The sequence below is a fragment of the Crocuta crocuta genome, unplaced genomic scaffold (assembly GCF_008692635.1).
Source record: "Crocuta crocuta isolate KB4526 unplaced genomic scaffold, BGI_CrCroc_1.0 scaffold42, whole genome shotgun sequence".
NCBI lineage: Eukaryota > Metazoa > Chordata > Mammalia > Carnivora > Hyaenidae > Crocuta > Crocuta crocuta.
In genome coordinates this window covers 278,919-298,518 of record NW_027528744.1, presented here as the reverse complement: position 1 = coordinate 298,518, position 19,600 = coordinate 278,919, and the positions used below count along the sequence as shown (strand labels likewise).

Genomic DNA, 19,600 nt, shown 5'->3' with positions numbered 1-19,600 from the left:
AAAACCTCTGAATAAAACTAGTTAATACAAAATTTGACCTTTTATAGCATTATAGACATTTGGATAGTAAGAGCAAAGTGGAAAAACAAATTCCCATGTTCCCTCAATAAGAGAGCTTACTACTGAATTTTTTTCACTTTGAAATGTAGAATAAAATTCTATAAAAGGTAATGTCAAGAAAGCTGTCAAATTTTGTTCTTACCTACTTTAGCTCCAGATTGGACTTTAACATACTGTCGTTGGTTGGATCATTGCCTGTGACAGGGCAAGTCATATAATTGTAATAGGTAGTCAATAAATGTATCACAAAGCAGAGCTGTTAAAAAAAATCTTTTAATTTGGAGCACCTGGCTGGCTCTGTTGGTAGAGCGTGAGAATCTTCAATCTCAGGATTGTGAGTTCTTGGAGCCGCACTTTGGGTGGAGAGATTACTTAAAAATAAAATCTTTTAAAAATTTTTAAAATTCAGATTATCCTAGGGGTTCAAATTATCCTATGGTTCAAATGTAATTTGGAATCCCTATAGCATCTGTCAATTTGAGGCTGTGGAACAGTACCAAAATGAACAAGTGTTACATTCTTTTTATAAATGAAAAAAATTTTTAATATGCCTTTCTTAGGAATTACCAGAATTAATGGCAATAATAGTACTTCCCATGTGAATGACCTTTCGTGAATTTACTCACCAAAAGAGAAATAGATTTAATAGTTGACAAGATTACTGTATTTAGCAGTCTAACACCTATTTGGAGTGACATTTAATCTCTTAAAGATATCTTGAAATATTTACAGGAAAAATGTTTAAAAACTAAAGTAGCTTTCAAAAGGCAAAACTCTACCTATGTGAGAAGGGGAAAGAAATAGTTTAAATTTTATTAGACAGTTCCTTCTTTTAAGCCTGTGAAGGTACTACTTTTGAGAGCAATGTGAAGGTTGCTCTGAATATCATTTCATGCCTCAAGATAGTTCTTACTCTTCTATCAACTTCATTGCATGCTCAGTCCTTCAGAGGCATTGAGTTTCATACAATAGTCAGGGTTCGGTGAAGGCCCTCTGTGTCCAAACCAAACTAAGTTCCTCTAACTCTCTAAGTGCCATCTGTAAGAATATGCAAACAATCCTCCAGCACTCCTCTCTCTCCCACCAAAAAAAAAAAAAAAAAAGTACTGATTATACTTAGAAAAGAAGTTGTTTTTTTTATTTAATGCAATGAATGTATAGTTAACATTACCATTAAACTTAACATCTGAAAGTTGGTAGAATGAAACAGAAATTAGGCATCTGTTAATGGTTACTATGCACTCGGTATATCTGAAGTTGTACAATATCAGGCTTGTAGACATTTGAGTAGACACTGTCAACACAGAACATAAATCTCACACAAGATATAATCAAAAGGTATTTTGAACAAATTAGCCCATCAATAAACTTTCTGTAGTAATAACATCAGCTTCATGGAATATTATGTCTAAGCAACAAACAGTGATGGTGTGCCAATATCAGCATGTCATTATAAACATGGTGAGCTAAACAGAGCATATTGAGGTCAAAGCCTTTCTGTAGAAAGGGAATTTAACTGACATTCTCTTTCAAGCATAGTGTATAAACAGATCAAAATAGTTCTATTATAAGAAATAGTATTTAACAACGTAGCTTTAAAATAAAAATACTTTAAAAATTAGCTTTGATGAGATTAAATTTATTTTTTAAAGACTCTTCCTTTAGAGTGAAATATATATATTTCTGGCTTTTCTACATTTGGCCACCATAACCCCCACCTTCACCCTATCCCCATCTATTAATAAATAGTGCAAAACATTTTCACCCAAGCTTAATCCTCTATCCAGTCAGGGAAGTAAAACATTCTCACCAAATTATTTCACTCTCCAGAGGTATACTCCCTTGATTTATCAGGGAGTTAGGTACAAAAACTACCATAAGTCTTGGGAATGCAATTTTTAAGTAAGTACAGATTCTATGGTAAGTAGTGAAACATTTTTGTAAAGGCAAACTCCCCCCACCCCAGAAGCAGTTGTGTTTTTTGTTTTTTTACAAAATTGGTTTCATGCATTCATGTTATCAAGAATGGTTAGTTTTTCTATAAATGAATGTAATGAAACACTAGCATATCACTTAGCACACTGCATTCTCCTTTATATTAAAACACTAATAACAAAAATTATTCTATGCATTAAAGCATTTCAGTAATTTAGTGAGAAAGCAGATACTTTGTGTATGAGAACACTTGAGTATTAAATATTTTTAGATGCACAGAGACACCAAAAGCAGTACGGATTTAGTTGCTAGTATTTTTGACACCTGGGTTGCTAACTTGATACAAATTAAAGTAGTGATAGTATAAAAATTCAGATAGGCAATCAATCATTTATAAACCTGGCAGTATTTATGTGTAGTCCTGTAGAGATTTTAAGGTTTTAGATGGAATGCTAGAAGGTTTGGAGGTTTTCTTAGCAAAAAGTATGGAAGATTATCTTCACAAGTGGCTGTACCTTCACTCATTAGCCTAAAATGAGCCGAGTCATATCTTCATAATTTGTACAGGAATGAATGTCAGGATCTGAAGTAGAATCTATGTTAAATTGAAATGCATCTGTTCCATTATTCAGATTTTGGGATCTCCCTTTCCTTTTGAAATGTATAAAACACAGAAAACTGTAATGGATTACTTTTCAGATAAAAAATAGTCACAAAAAAAAAACTTCAAAATCAAATTGACATTTACATTGTATGTAGATTTAATCAGAGCACAGCTGAGCATTTAATGGAATATTCTGGTTCTTCCCCCTTGTAATTAGAGAAGTATCTGTCTCCCAGTGTTCCCATTTTTATATCTGTTGTCCCAGTGTGTTACATTACTAGCCACAGCCACCACGGCTTTCACATAGCAACAGCTGAACCTTTATCATATTGAGTCTGTACAATGGAAGTATATTTTCAAAGACATATGCCTTTGTACACTATTTACAAATTCTCTCGATCATGATAAAAAGACAAAATAAATAAAAAGCAGGAGGAAAGGAAATGCTGCTGAGGCTGAAGGCTTTTTCTTTTATCTTCCCAAACAGATGCTGGTCTCCTCAGTGCTGGGAGTTGGCTAGCCAAGATTGTTTTTCTTCCTTTTACATGGGCTGTGAGAAGGATCTAGTTTCAGCTCTTGGTATTGCACCTGTTTAAACAGAGTTCAGAGAAAGACTGGTCAGGTGGTCACTTTCTGGCAAAGGAAGGAAAAGCAAAGGAATGAGAGATTGTGTTTGGAGTCAGGGCTGGGAAGAGTGCTCACCCTGGAAGCTGTATGAGATCTGCAGCTGGGATGCAGAAAACAATAGAGTGATACAGCAAGGCTGGAAGGGACATCCTGCCAGAAATTACATGCAAGCCCTGAGGTGAACTGTGGTTAATAGGCCGGGTCCTCACTGTCCGTAACACAAAGCAAAACCATCTTTATCGGTTTTGAAAGGCTGGATAATGGTTCTTTGCAATTTGTTTGTGTAACGCTCTCATGTCTGATACCAAGACAAAAACTCAACTGAAACAAAGGAAAAAAGGTATTGCTGCCAGTAGCTTTAAGATTTTGATTAAAAACATTTCTCTGTTCTGAAAATAGTTGATCAATGGGCATTAGTTAACCCGAAAGAATTTTAAAGGATTGCAATGCGCCCCAGTCTTCAAACACCAGTTTGTCTCCCTGGCCTCACCCGCCACCAGTCCTCAAAATATGCATTTTTAAAACTCAATCCCTGCAGATTATGCAAAGAAAAGTTTTTCAAATGTCCACTGGCACTTCTGCTTCATCATCTATATTCCCATTTCCTCCCTTCAGGTAATGGTGACTTCACTAACTCCAGCTGAACCTTCCTTGGAGGAAAGTTGCCCCTAAGAACCCTGGTAGGTTTTTGATGCAACTCTCTCCTTGCTCCACTCCACATTCTTTATAAAATTCTTCTTGGACAACACCCCAGGTGGGCTGCATTCCTGAAAGGCAAAATCTGCTACAGGCCTTTTTAACTTTAGTTGGTTCTTCTAAAACCTTTGAAATTAAAACCTAAAACCCAATGCCATACAACATTAAGTAGTAGTAGTAATAGTGAAACCTACATACCACTTGTACATCTGAAGGGACCCGCGAAAGAAAGTCAAGTAGTTCATTGTTGTCAATTGCATATGGACTCCGAAGCTTTTTTGTAAATTTATTGATACCTGAAAAGGTGATAGACCAAAGATTATTGAAATCTCCAAAGTTAGGAATTAGAGAAATCACGTATATTTTTATATGTTGCAGTAACATATAGATCTAGATTAAGCTGCTCTTCAGCCTTGACTGAATGAACCAATAAACCCTGTTTTCTTCTTCCCTCCCTCTCCTGTTTCTTTCTTTCCTTTCCTTTGTCCCCTTCCTCCCTCCATCCCCACTCACTGCCTGCTCTGGTTTTCTCTTTGTTCTTTAGTGACTTCTTCCCAGCAGGAAAGGCTTTTTATTAGGGAAACAAAAGGCACCTGGCAAGACCTCACAGTGCTGCATCTTGCTTTGCCACTCCGTCCGTGTGACTTAGAAGCCCAGCTTTAGTGTTCCACTGATGATGAAACTTGTCTCCCTACACTGTTGTCCAGGCAAAAAGTCTGATTGATTGGTTTTCCCTTTTTCAAAAGATAAACATTTCTAGTTTTTTTTTTTTTTTTTTTGGTAGGGGGGTGGGGGAATGTTTGTTACTATCATGCAAACTAAATGTTTAGAAGACACTTCTCTGTGTGGGGTGTTTCTTCCTCAAAATGACCTGAAATGAGCGTTCACTACCAGCTTTTAAAAAAAAATAAACCTCTTTAAAGATGGCGATGCACGAGGATCCTAAATTCTCCTCCCATCTGAGAGAAGGGTCACATCAAGGCAGGTAGGAGAGCCTGGGACACAAATCTCATCATAAATCCTACCCCCGGTGTGGCAACTCATAGTCTGGAAGGAACTAAAAACCTGCAGCTTCTCCCTGAGGAGTGAAAGGTTTGACACCCACATCAGGCACGCCAGGCTTTTAAGATGTGCACCTAAGAGAAGACTCTCCAAAGCATCTAGCTTTGAAAAACAGTGGGGTTCATGTCAAGGCTACAGTGATCTGAGAAATGGCTCCTAATGAGCCTAACGTGCTTGGAGTCACCCCAGGGCCCTGGGGGGGTGACATCCTTGCACTTTCCCTCTGCTTTGCTCCAGCCGGTGTATGCCATCTTCATACTCTCCCTTTGCCACACTCCAGAGTGTCAGTTATCTCCCCCAAGGGAAGCTTTAACACATGCGTGGTACCCCAGTTTTATGTCTGGTTTTACTTCTAGGAGGTGGCTCAATATGGCAACGTCGGAAGATCTTGAACTCACCTCCTCCCATGAACACACCAAATCTACAGCTAATATGGAACAGTTCCCTCTGAAAAAGACCTGAAAACTAGTTGAGCAACTTCTTCACATCAGGCAAACAAGGAAAAGGACAAATTGAAGGGGGTAGGAGGGGCTGAGATACAATCTCCACCCCAGCAAGGCAACCCATGATCACGACGTAACTCACAAACCTGGAGCTTCTCTCTGAGGAGCAGCAGGTTATATCCTACGTCAGGCACCCTAACTTTTAAGTCCTGCACCTAAGAAATGAGCTCCCAACACGTCTGGCTTTGAAAACCATGAGACCTAAAGAGCTGTAGTGAACTGAGAAATGGTTCAAAGGGCTCATGTGTAAACTCTCTTGCCCCAGGGTGCAGTGCAGAAGCAGCCATGAGAAAAGCACCCAGACTTAAGCAAATGAAAATTCTTTCTCTGATTTTAAAGCTTCAGCTGCAGGGGCAGGGACCTGCTGGGACACTCTCCTGCTTGTGGGTGACATATTTGCACTCTGTCTGCCTTGCAAAGCTGGTGGGTTCCATCTTTACCCTCCAACTGGCAGGCACCATCTTCACACTCTCCCTCTGCCATGCTTCAGAGCACCAACATTTCCTGGAGGGGAGATTTGCACACATCTGGTGCCTTGGTCCTTGTGGCTGCCAGCAAGGGGACACCCCTTGATCGCTGGGCTCACTAGGCCGGGGTTGCTTCCATGCCTGAGTTGCATGGGACTCCTAACAATTAGACCATCTTGGGCAGACTGCCTCACTAGAGCTCATAAATACCTCCTAAGGTATTTTCTTAGGATAGCTTATATCCTTGTTTGACACCCTTGATTTTTGTAGCTGCTTTTGGGGGCTAAACTACTACTTGCATTTCTAGGTCCTATACATTTCTGTAGTCTCAGGCTACAACACACATAGTCTATCTATCTGTAAAAAGAGAACTATTTGATTGTCCTGGAGCTTCAGGCCTGCATGACAAGCTTTAAGTTTGGCATGCATCTGCAAGCTTAGAAAGGTATTCTGAGGAAATGTAGGCTGCAGGATGTAATCTTTGTGTTGTCCCTCCACCTCACTACAGCTCATTGGCATATCTTTTAGAAAGGACCTTATACACTTACCTGGAGCCCCAATTTTAGCCAGGGGAATATTCTGTCTCCCAGGGGATATTCTCTAGATAACCTGGGTCTAGGGGTCAGTGGGGTTTATGCATGCAGTCCCATAGAACTGTATATGTTTGCATTATTTAAAAGCTGCTACCTGAAGGTTTGGTTTCCAACCAGCCTGAATCTAAGTACTAACTTGTCTTGGCACAGCATCAACTATAAGGAGCTATTAAAATAGGCTACTCAGACAATCAAAAAGGTTAGAGAGACAAACAAGAGCTAAGACAGGATTGAAGAATAAGGTTCACCTCTTAAACAAGCCCAGCCCTTCAAGAATGAGAAAAGTGTCATTTCATCTAATGCACAGAAAACAAAACAGTCAAGGCAAATGAAGAAACAGAGGAATGTGTTCCAGAGGGAAGAAAAAGATAAAATCTCTGGAAAAACCTTAAGGAAAATGGTAGGTAATGTACCTGATAAAAAGTTCAAAGTAATAGTCATAATAATGCTCACCAAATTCAGAAGAAAAAGAACACAGAGAAAACTTCAAAAAAAATGGAAAATAGAAGTACCAAATAGAAGCCACAGCTGTAGAATACAGTCAGTGAACTAAAAAATACATTAGAAGGGTTAAGTAGCAAACTAGATGAAACAGCAGAAAAGATCAGTGAACTCGAGTACCTGGCAGTGGAACTCACCTAGGCAGAGCAGCAGAAGAAATGAAGAATGAAAAGTAAAGACAAATTAAGGGACATGGGGCAAAACCAAGCATGCTAACACTATAGGGGTCCAAGAAAGAGAGCAGGCTGAAAACTTCCCAAACCAGGGAAGGAAACAGGCATCCAGATCTAGGAAGGCCTAAGTTCCAAATAAGAGGAAGGCAAAAAGACCCATAGCAAGACATATTATAGTTTAAAAGGCAAAAGGTAAAGATTCAAAAAAAAAAAAAAATCCTAAAAGCAGCAAGAGAAAAACAACTTGGCAAGTAAAGGGAACCCCCGTAAGACTAAGATTTTTCAGCAGAAACTATGCAAGCCAGAAGGGAGTGGCACAGAAGATGAAAGAGTTCATCACCATGAAACTGGCCTTAAAAGAAATGTTAAAGGGACTACTTTAAGCTGAAAAATAAAGGATGCTAATTAGTAAAAAAGAAAATATGAAAGTATAGATCTCACTGGTAATGATAAATATAGAGTAAGGGTAGTAGATTAATCACTTATAAAGTTAGCATGAAGGTTAAAAGACATGTTATAATAAAACGATAATTAAGGGATATTCAAGATTTTAAAAGATGTTAAGTGTGGGGCACCCATAGACCTATTAACACACATAAAAGGAGCAATAGCAATATAATGCTAGAATAATACCTCACATCAACACATGGATCATCCAAGCAGAAGATCAATAAGGGAACATCAGTCTTAAACGACATGTTAGACTACATGGACCTAAAAGACATCAATAGAACATTCCATCCCAAAGCAAAAGAATACACGTTCCTCTCAAGTGCACATGGAACATGACATTCTCCAGGACAAGTCATATGTTATGCCACAAAACAGATCTCAATGAAACAGATTGAAATGATATCATGCATCTTTTTCGACCACATTGGTATTAAACTAGAAATCAATTACAAGAAGAAAACTGGGAAATTCACTACTATGTGGAGATTAAATAACATGCTACTGAACTAATTTGTCAATGAAGAAATAATACCTTGAGACAAATGAAAATGGAAATAAAACATACCAAAATGTGTGGGGTACAACCACAGCAGTTCTAAGAGGAAGTTCATACCAATAGCAATAAATGCCTACCTCAATTAAAACAAAAATCTCAACCTAACTTTACACTTCAAGGAACTAGAAAAGAAACAACAGACAAAACCCAAAGTTAGTAGAAGGAAGGAAATAATAAAGGTAAGAGCTGGTTCTTTGAAAAGATGAATAAAATGGCAAACTTTTAGCTAGACTTCTCAAGAAAAAAAGATTTAAAAAAATCAGAAACGAAAGGATATGTTAAACCAGAAACCACAGAAGTATAAAGGAGCATAAGAGACTAGCATGAACAATTACCAACAAATTGGAAACCTAGAAGAAATGAAAAACAAAGGCGGTAAGCTCCTTGACATTCATCTTAGCAACGTTTCAGAGTTGACACCAAAAAGCAAAGACAACAGAAGTGAAAATAAACAGGGCTACGTGATACTAAAAAGCTGCACAGCAAAGGAAACCATCAATAAAATAAAAAAGCAACCTACTGAATGCGAGAAAATATTTACAAATCTGATAAGGGCTAATATCCAAAATGTATAAAGAATGAATACAACTCAATAGCAAAAATAAAAACAATCCAATTTAAAAATGGGCAGAGGATCTTATTTTCCAAATAAGACCTACAGCTGGCCAACTGGTACACGAAAAGATGCTCAACATTGCTATCAGGGAAATACAAACCAAAACACCTTGAGATGTCACCTCACACCTGTAAGAATGGCCATTATCAAAAGACAAGGAGTAAATCGTGCTGGCAAGGGTGTGTAGAAATAGGAACCCTCATTCAATGTTGATTGGAATGTAAACTGGATAGTCCTTTAAAAAAGAAAAATGGAACCACCCTATGTACATACAGTTTCACTTCTGGATATTTCTCCAAAGAAAACAAAAACACTAACTCACAAAGATAAATATACCCTCCTGGCACATGTTCATTGCAGTACTGTTTATAATAGCCAAGACATGGAAACAACCTAAGTAATCACTGACAGATTAAGGAAATCTTGCTATTTGCAATAACAGAGACAAGCCTTGAGAGCATGATGCTAAATGAGATGAGTCTAACACAAATAAATGATTTTATTTGCATGTAGAATCTAAATAATAAACCAAGCTCGTAGATTCAGATTGGTAGTTAACAGAGGCAGGAGGTGGGAAGATGGATGAAATGAATGAAGGGCTGCCAATTTTTAGTTATAAAATAAGTCATGGGGATGTCATATACAGCATGGTGACCTTAGTTAATGATACTGTACTGCATATCTGAAAGTCATTAAGAGTAGATCTTAAAAGTTCTCACCACAGGAACAATGTTTCCACTTTTTCATTTCTGGCACTGAGATTTTTGGAAAGCAATTTTCCTTTTAAATTAATAAAATTTAAAGTGAATGCTTGCAAAAGATGCTGTGATTGACTTACTTGGATCACTTTTGGAATAGAGCAGCCATAACCCATTACGATGAGCTGCATCTACCCACAGTTATTCAACAGTGAATCCCCTGCACTACCGGGAAATCAAATGTGGTTGAAGGGTAAATATAGGGGAAATTGGAGCTATTATAGAAAGAAAAACTTGAATGAGATAGAAATGTCTAAACAGTATATAAAACTAGAGGTATCTATTGTACATATTCTATGATAGAAGATAGAATTTCAATGAGAGAAGTCTACTCTGAAGTTTATACTGCACCTAATAAGTGACCAAGCATATTCACATGAAAAAAATAAGTTAACAGCTTTATAGGAAATCAATAAACTGAGCCATCACTTAGAGGATCTTGGCTCTTCTTCAGGAAGTTCAGCAGAGTGCACTTCTTTTGCAATCTTGAATTTGGTCCGTCTCCCCATGTGAGACCCATATCTTAAATTTCTGGTTAACATTTCAGCAATCACCTAGCACTAAAGAAATACTGTTCTTGTTTCATTTCATTTGATGAAACAAGAGGCCCAAACACATTCTCTAAGAATTACGTTTAAGACAGAGCCAGTGAGGCCACCCCAGGTTACAGAGCCAGATGTCTGCCATGGGCTCTGCTGTCTGAGAACTCGGGAAACAGAACCAGAGGTGCACTACCTATCACAGCTGAGATGGCAGACCTGACCCTGGCTAGGTTAGAGAAAATAAACTACCACACCTCGTGCTCTACCCTAAACCTTCAATAAAACGGCATCTGTTGTAACTATCAAAGGAAAGAATGAAAGATGGGGCCTCGCATATATCACGGAAGCAAGAACGGTGGAAATGCTTCCCTCCTTGTGTCGTGCAAATACTATCTTATTTGAAACTTTAAATTATAACAAGGGGGAAATATAATCATCCCCCCCCCCACTCCCTACTCTCTACCCAAGATGTAAAGTAAAGAGAGTGACGATCAAGGGTAAGAGGGCTGACTCAGGATATGACAAGATAGGCCAAAAAGAATAGGGAGATAGGAATCTGAAAACAGAGGGTTTGGAGACCTCTGCTCCCTTTGTCACTTTTTCCAGCACTTCTTTACAAATCTTAGAAAATAACAAAACATTCCTTTTGATCTTTTTGCTTTTAGTGTAAACATATGTTTTCTGGACTTAGCACCCATTTTGGTTCTTTACATTTTGTACGTGGTTAGCAATCTTAGGTACAAGCAGGCTGAGGGGGAAGTAGAGTCATACTTCTACCCAGTCCATCCTAGAGATGGACAATTGTTTCAAACCAAGAATTTTCTTAGATAAGGAACAGAAGCCCTACAACAATGAAGAATGCTGAAACTACCACCTAAGTGGAGGCTAAGTCCATAGGAACTGTTGGCTTGCGGCATAACTGCGTTAAAACCGTCGAACCAGAAAATACGACATTGCAGGTGGGCTTGCACAGAAGCCTTTTTATGTAGTACCCATAAAACAGGTTTCTTATTCCTAGGCAGCCTGCCCGTGCCAAGGACCCTTTTTCTGCATCCTAAAGGCGACCTCTTAAATAGGTGGCCATATATAGAACCGTGTTTACGGACACTTCCACAAGATAAAGCACCACAGCACAAAAGCATATCGTCCTAAATGCACCATATGGATCGAAATGCCTCTGTTTACGTATAAGTGGTGAAAATAAATCAGAATGATATCTAGACAAAGCTACACTTTGATATATGAAGAATCCGCACAACTACATGTTTACAGTATGATGGAGCCTATGGTGCCAGATAAGAAAAATGCATTTTGTAGGTAGACCTAAATCTTTATACTGTTGTGATTTTTAACTGACCTGTCTCTTTTCATCATGGAGTAGCTTCATGATAATAAATACAGGGAACTACTGACAGTATAACTCATTCCTTAAAAATAGTTTGTTCCTAGGATCTAACACAGTTTAAAAAAAAAAAAAAAAGGCTTTACTTACCCCAGACAAGGACAATGTATCGCAGTGGAATGAAGTACAGGATGACTGTGAACACACACAGGGCTACAATGGCCAGCCAGCTTAAGAATGGGACAGTCCAGTTGAAAGTACTGAATGAGAAATTAACACATCAGCATTCTGAACACTTCATACTTTTTTCAAGCAAAGATTAAAATCAATGTAATTCTGACTCAGACTCTGGACTAGGGATCTAGTAAGACTCCATTTCTCTCTGGAGTAGAAGGCAAGTGCAGTAGACTGTCAGAGAACACAGATTAGGCACCATCTGCTGAGTTTCATGAAAGCAGGACCCAAGTAAACAAGGCTTGCCACCAACCCCTCCAGATTGTCCCAGGTGACTTCAGGGTCTAAAGGTGCACTAGTTGGGTGACTCCTATGTGGTTAAAAAAAAAAATTGTTAATAGGCTTTTCTCCTTTTAAAACTAGTAGCCAATCTTGTTTTCTCCAAATTTTCATAAAGGAGAATGCCCCTGGGCCTACCATTCTTTCTTCCGTCAACTCACACTAGATTCCTGACACTGGAAATAAAATGTCAGCAATTGTCTGTAGACTTAAATCTTACACTGTTGTGTAAATCCTCTCGAGTTTAGAATTCCTTTGAGGAAGACTCATTTTGTACTTCAGCTATGTTTGAAATGTAACTAGAAGTCAGGAAGGGGGAACAGAGCAGTTAGGTTTGTAAACATTCAGCTGCCATCCTTGCCCTCAATACAGAGATAATTAAGAAATAAAGTCAGTACTGACTCCTGTTCTCCCTGTATTACTTCTGGCAAAGGAAAGCACATGGTAGATTTGTTGGAAAGACTGGAAATGGAGTGTGAGCTGGCAAAGTGGGTTACAGCAGGGCCTGCCTGATGGGTGTGCAGTGTTCGCATCCTGCTGCAGATTGATAATGTAGAGGGGTCAGGGAAGGCTGCAAGACTGAGTGCTGACAGTGAGATAACATCAGAACAAAGAACAAAAACAGGATCAGTGAAGAAAAGTAGAAGTTACAAAAATGACAGTACCAGGAAGATGGGAAGGAATGTAGTGGGACAAAAAGAAAATGACAGAGAAGTTTAAAAAGATGTAGAAAAGCAGGGAAATCAAACATGGAAATATTGCAATAGTTTAGGATTCTTTGTGTAGAAATTCTGTAGTGAATCTCATGTAGTGAATCTCCTTTTCAATGGAGAATGGCAAAACAATAAAACAGAACCACTGCATGGAGTCTTCAGTGTTGGGTATATAACTACGTCACCCGTCACAGGCATACAGTTGCCTCAACAGCCAGCCTCTGAGGAGAAATGAACACATACTGTTGAGTGACACTTTAGTGCAGCTTAACGAAAAAAGAAAAAAAAAAGACATCTATGTTCAAAACCTAGATTCTGCCGTGTGACTTTAGCTGAATCAGCCGTTCTATGCCTCAACTTCCTCCTTTAAAAATGAGGACAGCTGTGGGGCGCCTGGATGGCTCAGTCAGTTATGTGTCTGACTTTGGCTCAGGTCATGATCTCACGGTTCTTGGGTTCAAGCACTGCATCAGGCTCTGTGCTGACAGCCAGCTCAGAGCCTGGAGTCTGTTTCAGATTCTGTACCAACCTCTCTCTCTGACCCTCCCCTGCTCACACTGTCTCTCTCTCTCTCTCTCAGAAATAAATGAGGACAGCTGTTACTGTGGTGGACTGGTAGTAATGGTAACACATTTATGTGAATCCAAGTGATATTTTTACAGCTAATCAACTCTAGGAATCTCTTGCGGTGACAAGGGCGCCAAAGACACTTGAAGAAAATATGAAATTATACATGATACAGATAAGTGTGAATGCTTTTAATTTTCTCTAACTTCCCAATAATGTAGGTTATATGCACTTGGGGTAGGGTTTGTCCAGGGTGGTTTTTGATCCAATAAAGGATGATTAAGAGATTTTCTGCCTATATTTCCTCTCAGCATAACACTTAGGGGTGAGTCCTAATGGTTGGTGGGCATATGCCCTGCCTTTTGTGTCTGTCTAGGGTCAACTGTTTCCTAAAAATGTTTTTTCTAGTAAAAGAGCCCTAGTGAAATCTGGTTGTCTTGTTTTCTGTAACTCTTGGGGTCTGGCTTTTCTCTTTGTTTCCTGCCCTGGCCAGAGTGAGCACCCTGTTTAACTGTCACCTGGTAAAGGATCATGCCTCCCTTCCTTCACTGACACCTGTGCTTCCCTTGCTTCTGCCCGCGTGCAGAGAGAACAGAAGGCTGAGGGTCTGCTCGCTTTCCTGGGGCTCAGCTCAGAGCCATCCATCAACACACCATAGTGTGCAAGGGCACTGGCTCTTCAGTCAGAAAACCCTCCTTCTGGGCAGCCTCCCTGAAGGGCTCCCTGCGTTCTCCTTTCTCCTTTTGGTAGGATAAATGACAAGAAATCGCTACGAGCGTAGCTAATGTCAGAAAAAAAGACTGCCCTTTTCTATTTCCACAGTGCATCATGAAAACTAAATCTAGAATATGATCTTTCCCCAAAAAAGATGCAATTCAAGAAAGTTCTGGAATGATTATTTAGTAACAAGATGCGGTAATTATAGAGGCTTTTCACTTTTTACTTAATGATTGCTTCTGAATCTGCTTTCTGAGTGGATGAGTTTTAGTTCATTTGACCCCAGGGGACCTTCTCTTTTTTAACATTCAAAAAATCGTGCAGGAAAGATGAAGACTCACTGGATCCTATACCTTTCTATACCTCAGCCTATACCTAAACCTCTGTCTACACCTGTGGAAAGTTCCATAAAACTCCGTTTTTATCGAGGCTGGTCCACAGCCAGGATCTGGTCATATCCTCCAACTGGCTATGATGTTTTCCAACCAAGCATCTGAGATCCCCTACCACCTAGAGTTACAAAGAAGTTTTTTCTTCTCAGGCATAAATTTGCCTGACCTCAGAGCTGACCCAGTGTCCTATGGTATAAATGAAATTACTTCCATCAGGTATCAACACATAGTGTATCTCAGAGAAAGGACAACACTCAAAAGGGAAATGCCCTATTTAATTACACTATGCTCTAGTGGAAAGAGTGTGCAGAACAAAGGAACATTCTTAGAAATGGAAATAACATGGAGAGGAAGAAGAAAAAGATGTGGGACTCAGTCTTCAGAAGTGTGAGACTGAAGGCTGCTGTGCATTTGGAGTAAAGGGGACGCTGTTCTAATATGATATAAAAAATGGAAACTCAGCACCTATGCATATGTGGAAATGTATTAAAAAATTATACAAAGTAAAATGCATTATTCCTTGAAACATGAAAAGCACTTGGTGAACGACTCATACCTTTAGTTTAAATAATTTAGTCCTTTCAAATGTGTATGCCCAAGGATTCATATCTGTAGAACACTTCTGGTGAATAATAATATGAACAATAATGAATAGATACATGAAACTAGAAAATGTAGGCTTATCCAGATAACAGCACCCCTTGAATAGACTATTTAGTAATCATTATATAAGCCAATTTTCATATACTTTAGTAGGATGGGACCTTAGTATAGTTTTTAACTGGTCATCAAGAATTTTAAACCCACTTGATTGGATTTATAGACAGTTGTTTTTAGAAGTTCAGTAGTAAGTAAAATTATTTCAAGCAAAACACAAGTGATGTAAAATTTAGAATGTAAGACTATTCTTAATATAAGAAAATTACATTAATTTTACATTAGCTTTCAATGAAGCTTTATTTTTTTAATTAGGAAAGGGAATTTCTTTTTTAGAATTATTAAAACTATTAGTTTATTTCATCTGTAATTATGATCTCAACTATTTAGACAAATTTAAAAGAATATTTTTGCAGGGTGCTATACAAGATATGATTTTTTTTAAATTTCAGAGTTACTCAATGACAATGTCAACCTATAATAAAATGAAGATGTGTCTTGATTACCTGAAATTCTCATCTAAGTTTGGTTTATTTTTTTCCTATCACGATTTCATATCCCATTTAAGAACAAAGTCTTTCACTGTGAAAATGTGCTAAAATTTAGGACGGTGTTATTTCTTCAAAGCTACAAGTAGGACTTCTTTCCAACCAATATGTTCAAATTTCAGGAAGGAAATTGACAGAACTTTCAGAAAACCAAAGACTGGCAGAAACAAAGTAAATAATGATGAAACTGAGCAATAGATCACCCAGAAGGAGTATCCCTTGCCAAAAAGAATGTGGCATTTCGCCCTCTGAGAAACAAATGGACACTCTGTCCCGCAGAAGGTCAGGGCTCACATGTCAGCATCACTCACTCACTTCTTTATCCTTTCGCCAAAGGAAGCCACTTCATCTAGGATGTTCTGGACACTGATACAAACCTCCTGGATGGCATAGATTTTATTTATAAATCCCTTTTTTTCACTGTCCTAAAATACAATTAAGAAAAAAGAGAGATTCTGTGTGAGTAAAGGTACTCTTCAGTGTTTGACTTCTTGAATTGTCCCTCTCTTACATTTTTAAACTTAAATAAACTTCATCTCTGTGTATATATAAATGGATGCTTGGAACCCATAAAAATATCAGGATGTAAAGGGAGAGGGAGGAGGAAGGGCATCCAGCATCATGGACCTGTGCCAATATAAAGGTGGTTGCAAAGCGGGAGTCTCCGATTCTGTTGCTCTTGCCCTGATGAACAGAAACATTTTAGCCAGAGGTGGGGGGCAGGGGGTGGGGAAGGATGTAAAGGTGTAGGAGAGACGGCAGGTCTCAGAATAACCAAATCTGGAAGACCTGTGAGCAATGAAAACTGAAAGGGGGAAAAAAGGACAAGGTCAATGGACATTCATTAAGTAAACACTTCCTAAATAGTGCTTTAGGAAGATCAGATACAAAGTAAGCCTGGCCCACCTCTTTAAGTATAATGGTCCACACCTGATGCAATAGCATGTGCTATTTTAGGGTTCTAACTAAACATGTTCCCCCTCTCTTTGTACTTTGTTCTTCGTTTTAAAATTTGTCCTGGTTTTAAGCAGAGCTAGCGTGCTCCAGGGAATGGGTGGGTGGGATTGAGTGTAAAGCACCCGGGGAATGGTGTGAGCTGGGGAAATGTGCACATTTTGTAATTTTAGACCCAGAGGAAGAAATAGTGGTGGCCTTTCACGACTGAAATTTCTGCTTAGTAGCCTGGCATCACAGGCACTTGCCTAGGCTGTTTGGTGGAGACCATCCAACCCTGATTCCATGACTCCATTCCTCCATGCCAGCTTGAATATCTATGGAAATGTAGATCCAATTTCATTACTTTAACTTCTTTTGAACACTTCCACACTGTGCCAGAACACTTGAGACCTCATGTGGCAGTCAGTGCTTGCTGAAAGCAGCCAGAAAGCTAGAATAATAATGTCGTCATGTTGCACATTTACATACTGACTTTCACTTTAGAAAAGTCTAAAGCACTTTGCACTCCGAACATGGCTGGGCCGGGCGTCCTGCCACCTTAGAAACTAAGGGCAAGCAAATGACAGGTGTATGTGCAGCCTCCAAGAACAACAGGGTACAGTGGGATTGAGGCTATGGAGGCCAGTTTTAAACATGATCTTTAGAAGTTCCTTAGCCCTGTCATTTTAAATGTAATTCCCATGAGAGATATTGTCTAAATATTCACCTGGCTTATACCAAGATAGACTGTCCAGACAGTAAGGTAGATGTGATGCATAAGGCTCAAAGTATACAGAACAATTAAGTTCAAGTTTCAAGGTCCTCACTGTCTTCAAAAGCCACTCTTCACTTTATTACAGACGTGAATCCATCCATTTCTTGTGTTTTTTCCCTCCCCAGTGATAGAGTGCATTAATTTCACTTCTGCCATTTTACACTTTAGAAAAAAAAACGGATATCCAGCACCTCCTTCTATTTTTTCCTAATTACAAAGTTGATCTGTTCTAATCATCTCCACGGCCTTCAGTGTTTTCTCTCTCAAACACTGGCTAAATTGGTTCATCTCTATGAAATAAAGTGCTCTTACAAATATCTTTCTGCACACAGAATAAATCAAGCTGGAGTCGAAGAAGGCTGGCTGCACAATCCAAATTCATGGAGAATAATGTCTTACCAGTTTGAAATGATCATGTGAAAAAATACTTTTCACAGAAGCAATAAAATCTACAATCACTTAGGCATAACTTTAATAAGATACGTACAGAATTTACATTAAGAAAAGAGATACTGTGTTTATGTACTGGAACACTGATTATTAAAAGAATGTATTCTTTTCTTCTGTTGAACATATAGGTTTAAAGCATTTTCAAACAAATTCTAATGTGTTTGGAGTGCAGTGAAATGGGGAGAATTTGATAAATTTGTTTGGAAAAATAAATTGAGTGCTGTAGCCAAGAAATTTTTGTAAAAGAGAAATAATAAGAAGGCATTTATTGTACCAGATATTTAGGTAATTAAAATATGAAAGATGAACACTGAAAGAGATTGTTTAATGATAAAGCACCACCATGAATCCACCATAAAGATGAAAGCAGGATGTTACTGGGTACTTGTGTTAACTATTTGCAGAAGATTGTATTAAATCCTACCTCAATAGACTCTCAAATCTACTTGAGATAGCCCAATTCTACTCAGATGTACCTCAAATAGCCCCGAATACCTTCTAGATTAATTAAAAAGCAAAGCAACTGAAGGTGAATTATAAAAACAGAAGAAAATAGAGGTAAGTTATTTAGTGATCTTGGAATAGGAAATAACTTTTTAAACATACCAGCATTAAAGAAAGTCATAAAAATAATTGGTAGCAAAAGTTACAGAAAACAAGAAACTTATTATGTCAAAAATCCTCACAAATTTAAACGACTGAATGGGAAAAAATTTGCAACAAATATGACAAATCAATGGATGGGATTTCCAATATACTCAATATGGGAAACATTGGTCTGAAAAGACTTTCCTTGCAGTTTTGTTTATTATAACAAAAAGGAAAATCAGTGACATGTTAGGAGGAATTATTTATAGCACATACAACTGACACACTATGAAATTACAAGATATTATTTAAAGAGAATACTTAATGACAACAAAAATGTCAATGATCTAATAGATATTGGGGGGGAAGAGGTAAATGTGAGATAAAGTATAATAGCTGTTTTTGAAATGGGTAGGTTGGAAAAAGATGAAGAGAGTGTGTCAAAATATGACACATAGTAATGGAAGTTATCTCCTATAATATTAATAATTCTTTGCACTTAATGTTTTACTTTTATTTCCTTGATTTTCTCTAATATCATAATTGAAGGAACATGAATAGAAGAAATAAAGGAATTGGTAGTCATTGAGCATGATTTTAGGTGGTTTCTCTATTTTTTATTAATATATTTTGTGTATTCTTTTGCCTATTTTAAATTATTTTTATAAAGAAGTGGAATATAAACACACACATTAAGCACCATCATATACTTTTCACATGGCTCATTCAGTCTTTATAACGTCATCCTACAATGTAGCCTTTTCTTCCACTCTCCTGAAGAAGACAGCAAGGATAGACAAAAGTGACAGCTTGGATTAGGACTATGATAGGCCAACTCCAGAGTTTATTCTGTCCATAATATACCATGTTACCTTACCATCCTACCCAGGAAGCTTTCGTTGCCTATCCAGAATTCCAGTGTGATGAAAAAGAACACAAACCTTGGAAACATTTAGGAACTTACCTTGTAGTCGCCATGATCAGCAAGATAATAAAATCAGGAAACTTGATTCAACAGTAGGAAGTGAAAGATGTGTTAGACACCACCAGATGTAATGTTAGTAATGCAGTGTGCAAATATTAAATACAGATCTTTGTTAATAAGATGTGTCACTGCAAGCATCTACAAAGACGTTTTAGTAGACACTTTAAAATTGATGTGCTGGTGTATGATTACTGACTAAAGAGTTTTAAAAATCTGCTCATTCTTAATTTTCTGTTTTTCCTGCACTCCCACCCCACTCTCCCACCCCACT

General features: G+C 38.1%; 1 protein-coding gene across 1 annotated transcript in view; it reads right to left on the bottom strand.

Moving 5' to 3' along the window:
- Positions 1–1,210: 1,210 nt before the first annotated feature.
- Positions 1,211–19,600, bottom strand: part of MCTP1 (multiple C2 and transmembrane domain containing 1) — a 292,860-nt gene continuing 274,470 nt past the window's right edge. Inside the window, exons 17-20 of the mRNA XM_077755308.1 lie at positions 15,911–16,020; positions 11,639–11,748; positions 4,121–4,218; positions 1,211–3,187 (exon numbers count right to left, since the gene is read on the bottom strand). Coding sequence (XP_077611434.1) covers positions 3,116–3,187; positions 4,121–4,218; positions 11,639–11,748; positions 15,911–16,020 — 390 coding nt within the window. The 3' untranslated portion in view covers positions 1,211–3,115. The remainder of the gene's footprint in view (positions 3,188–4,120; positions 4,219–11,638; positions 11,749–15,910; positions 16,021–19,600) is intronic.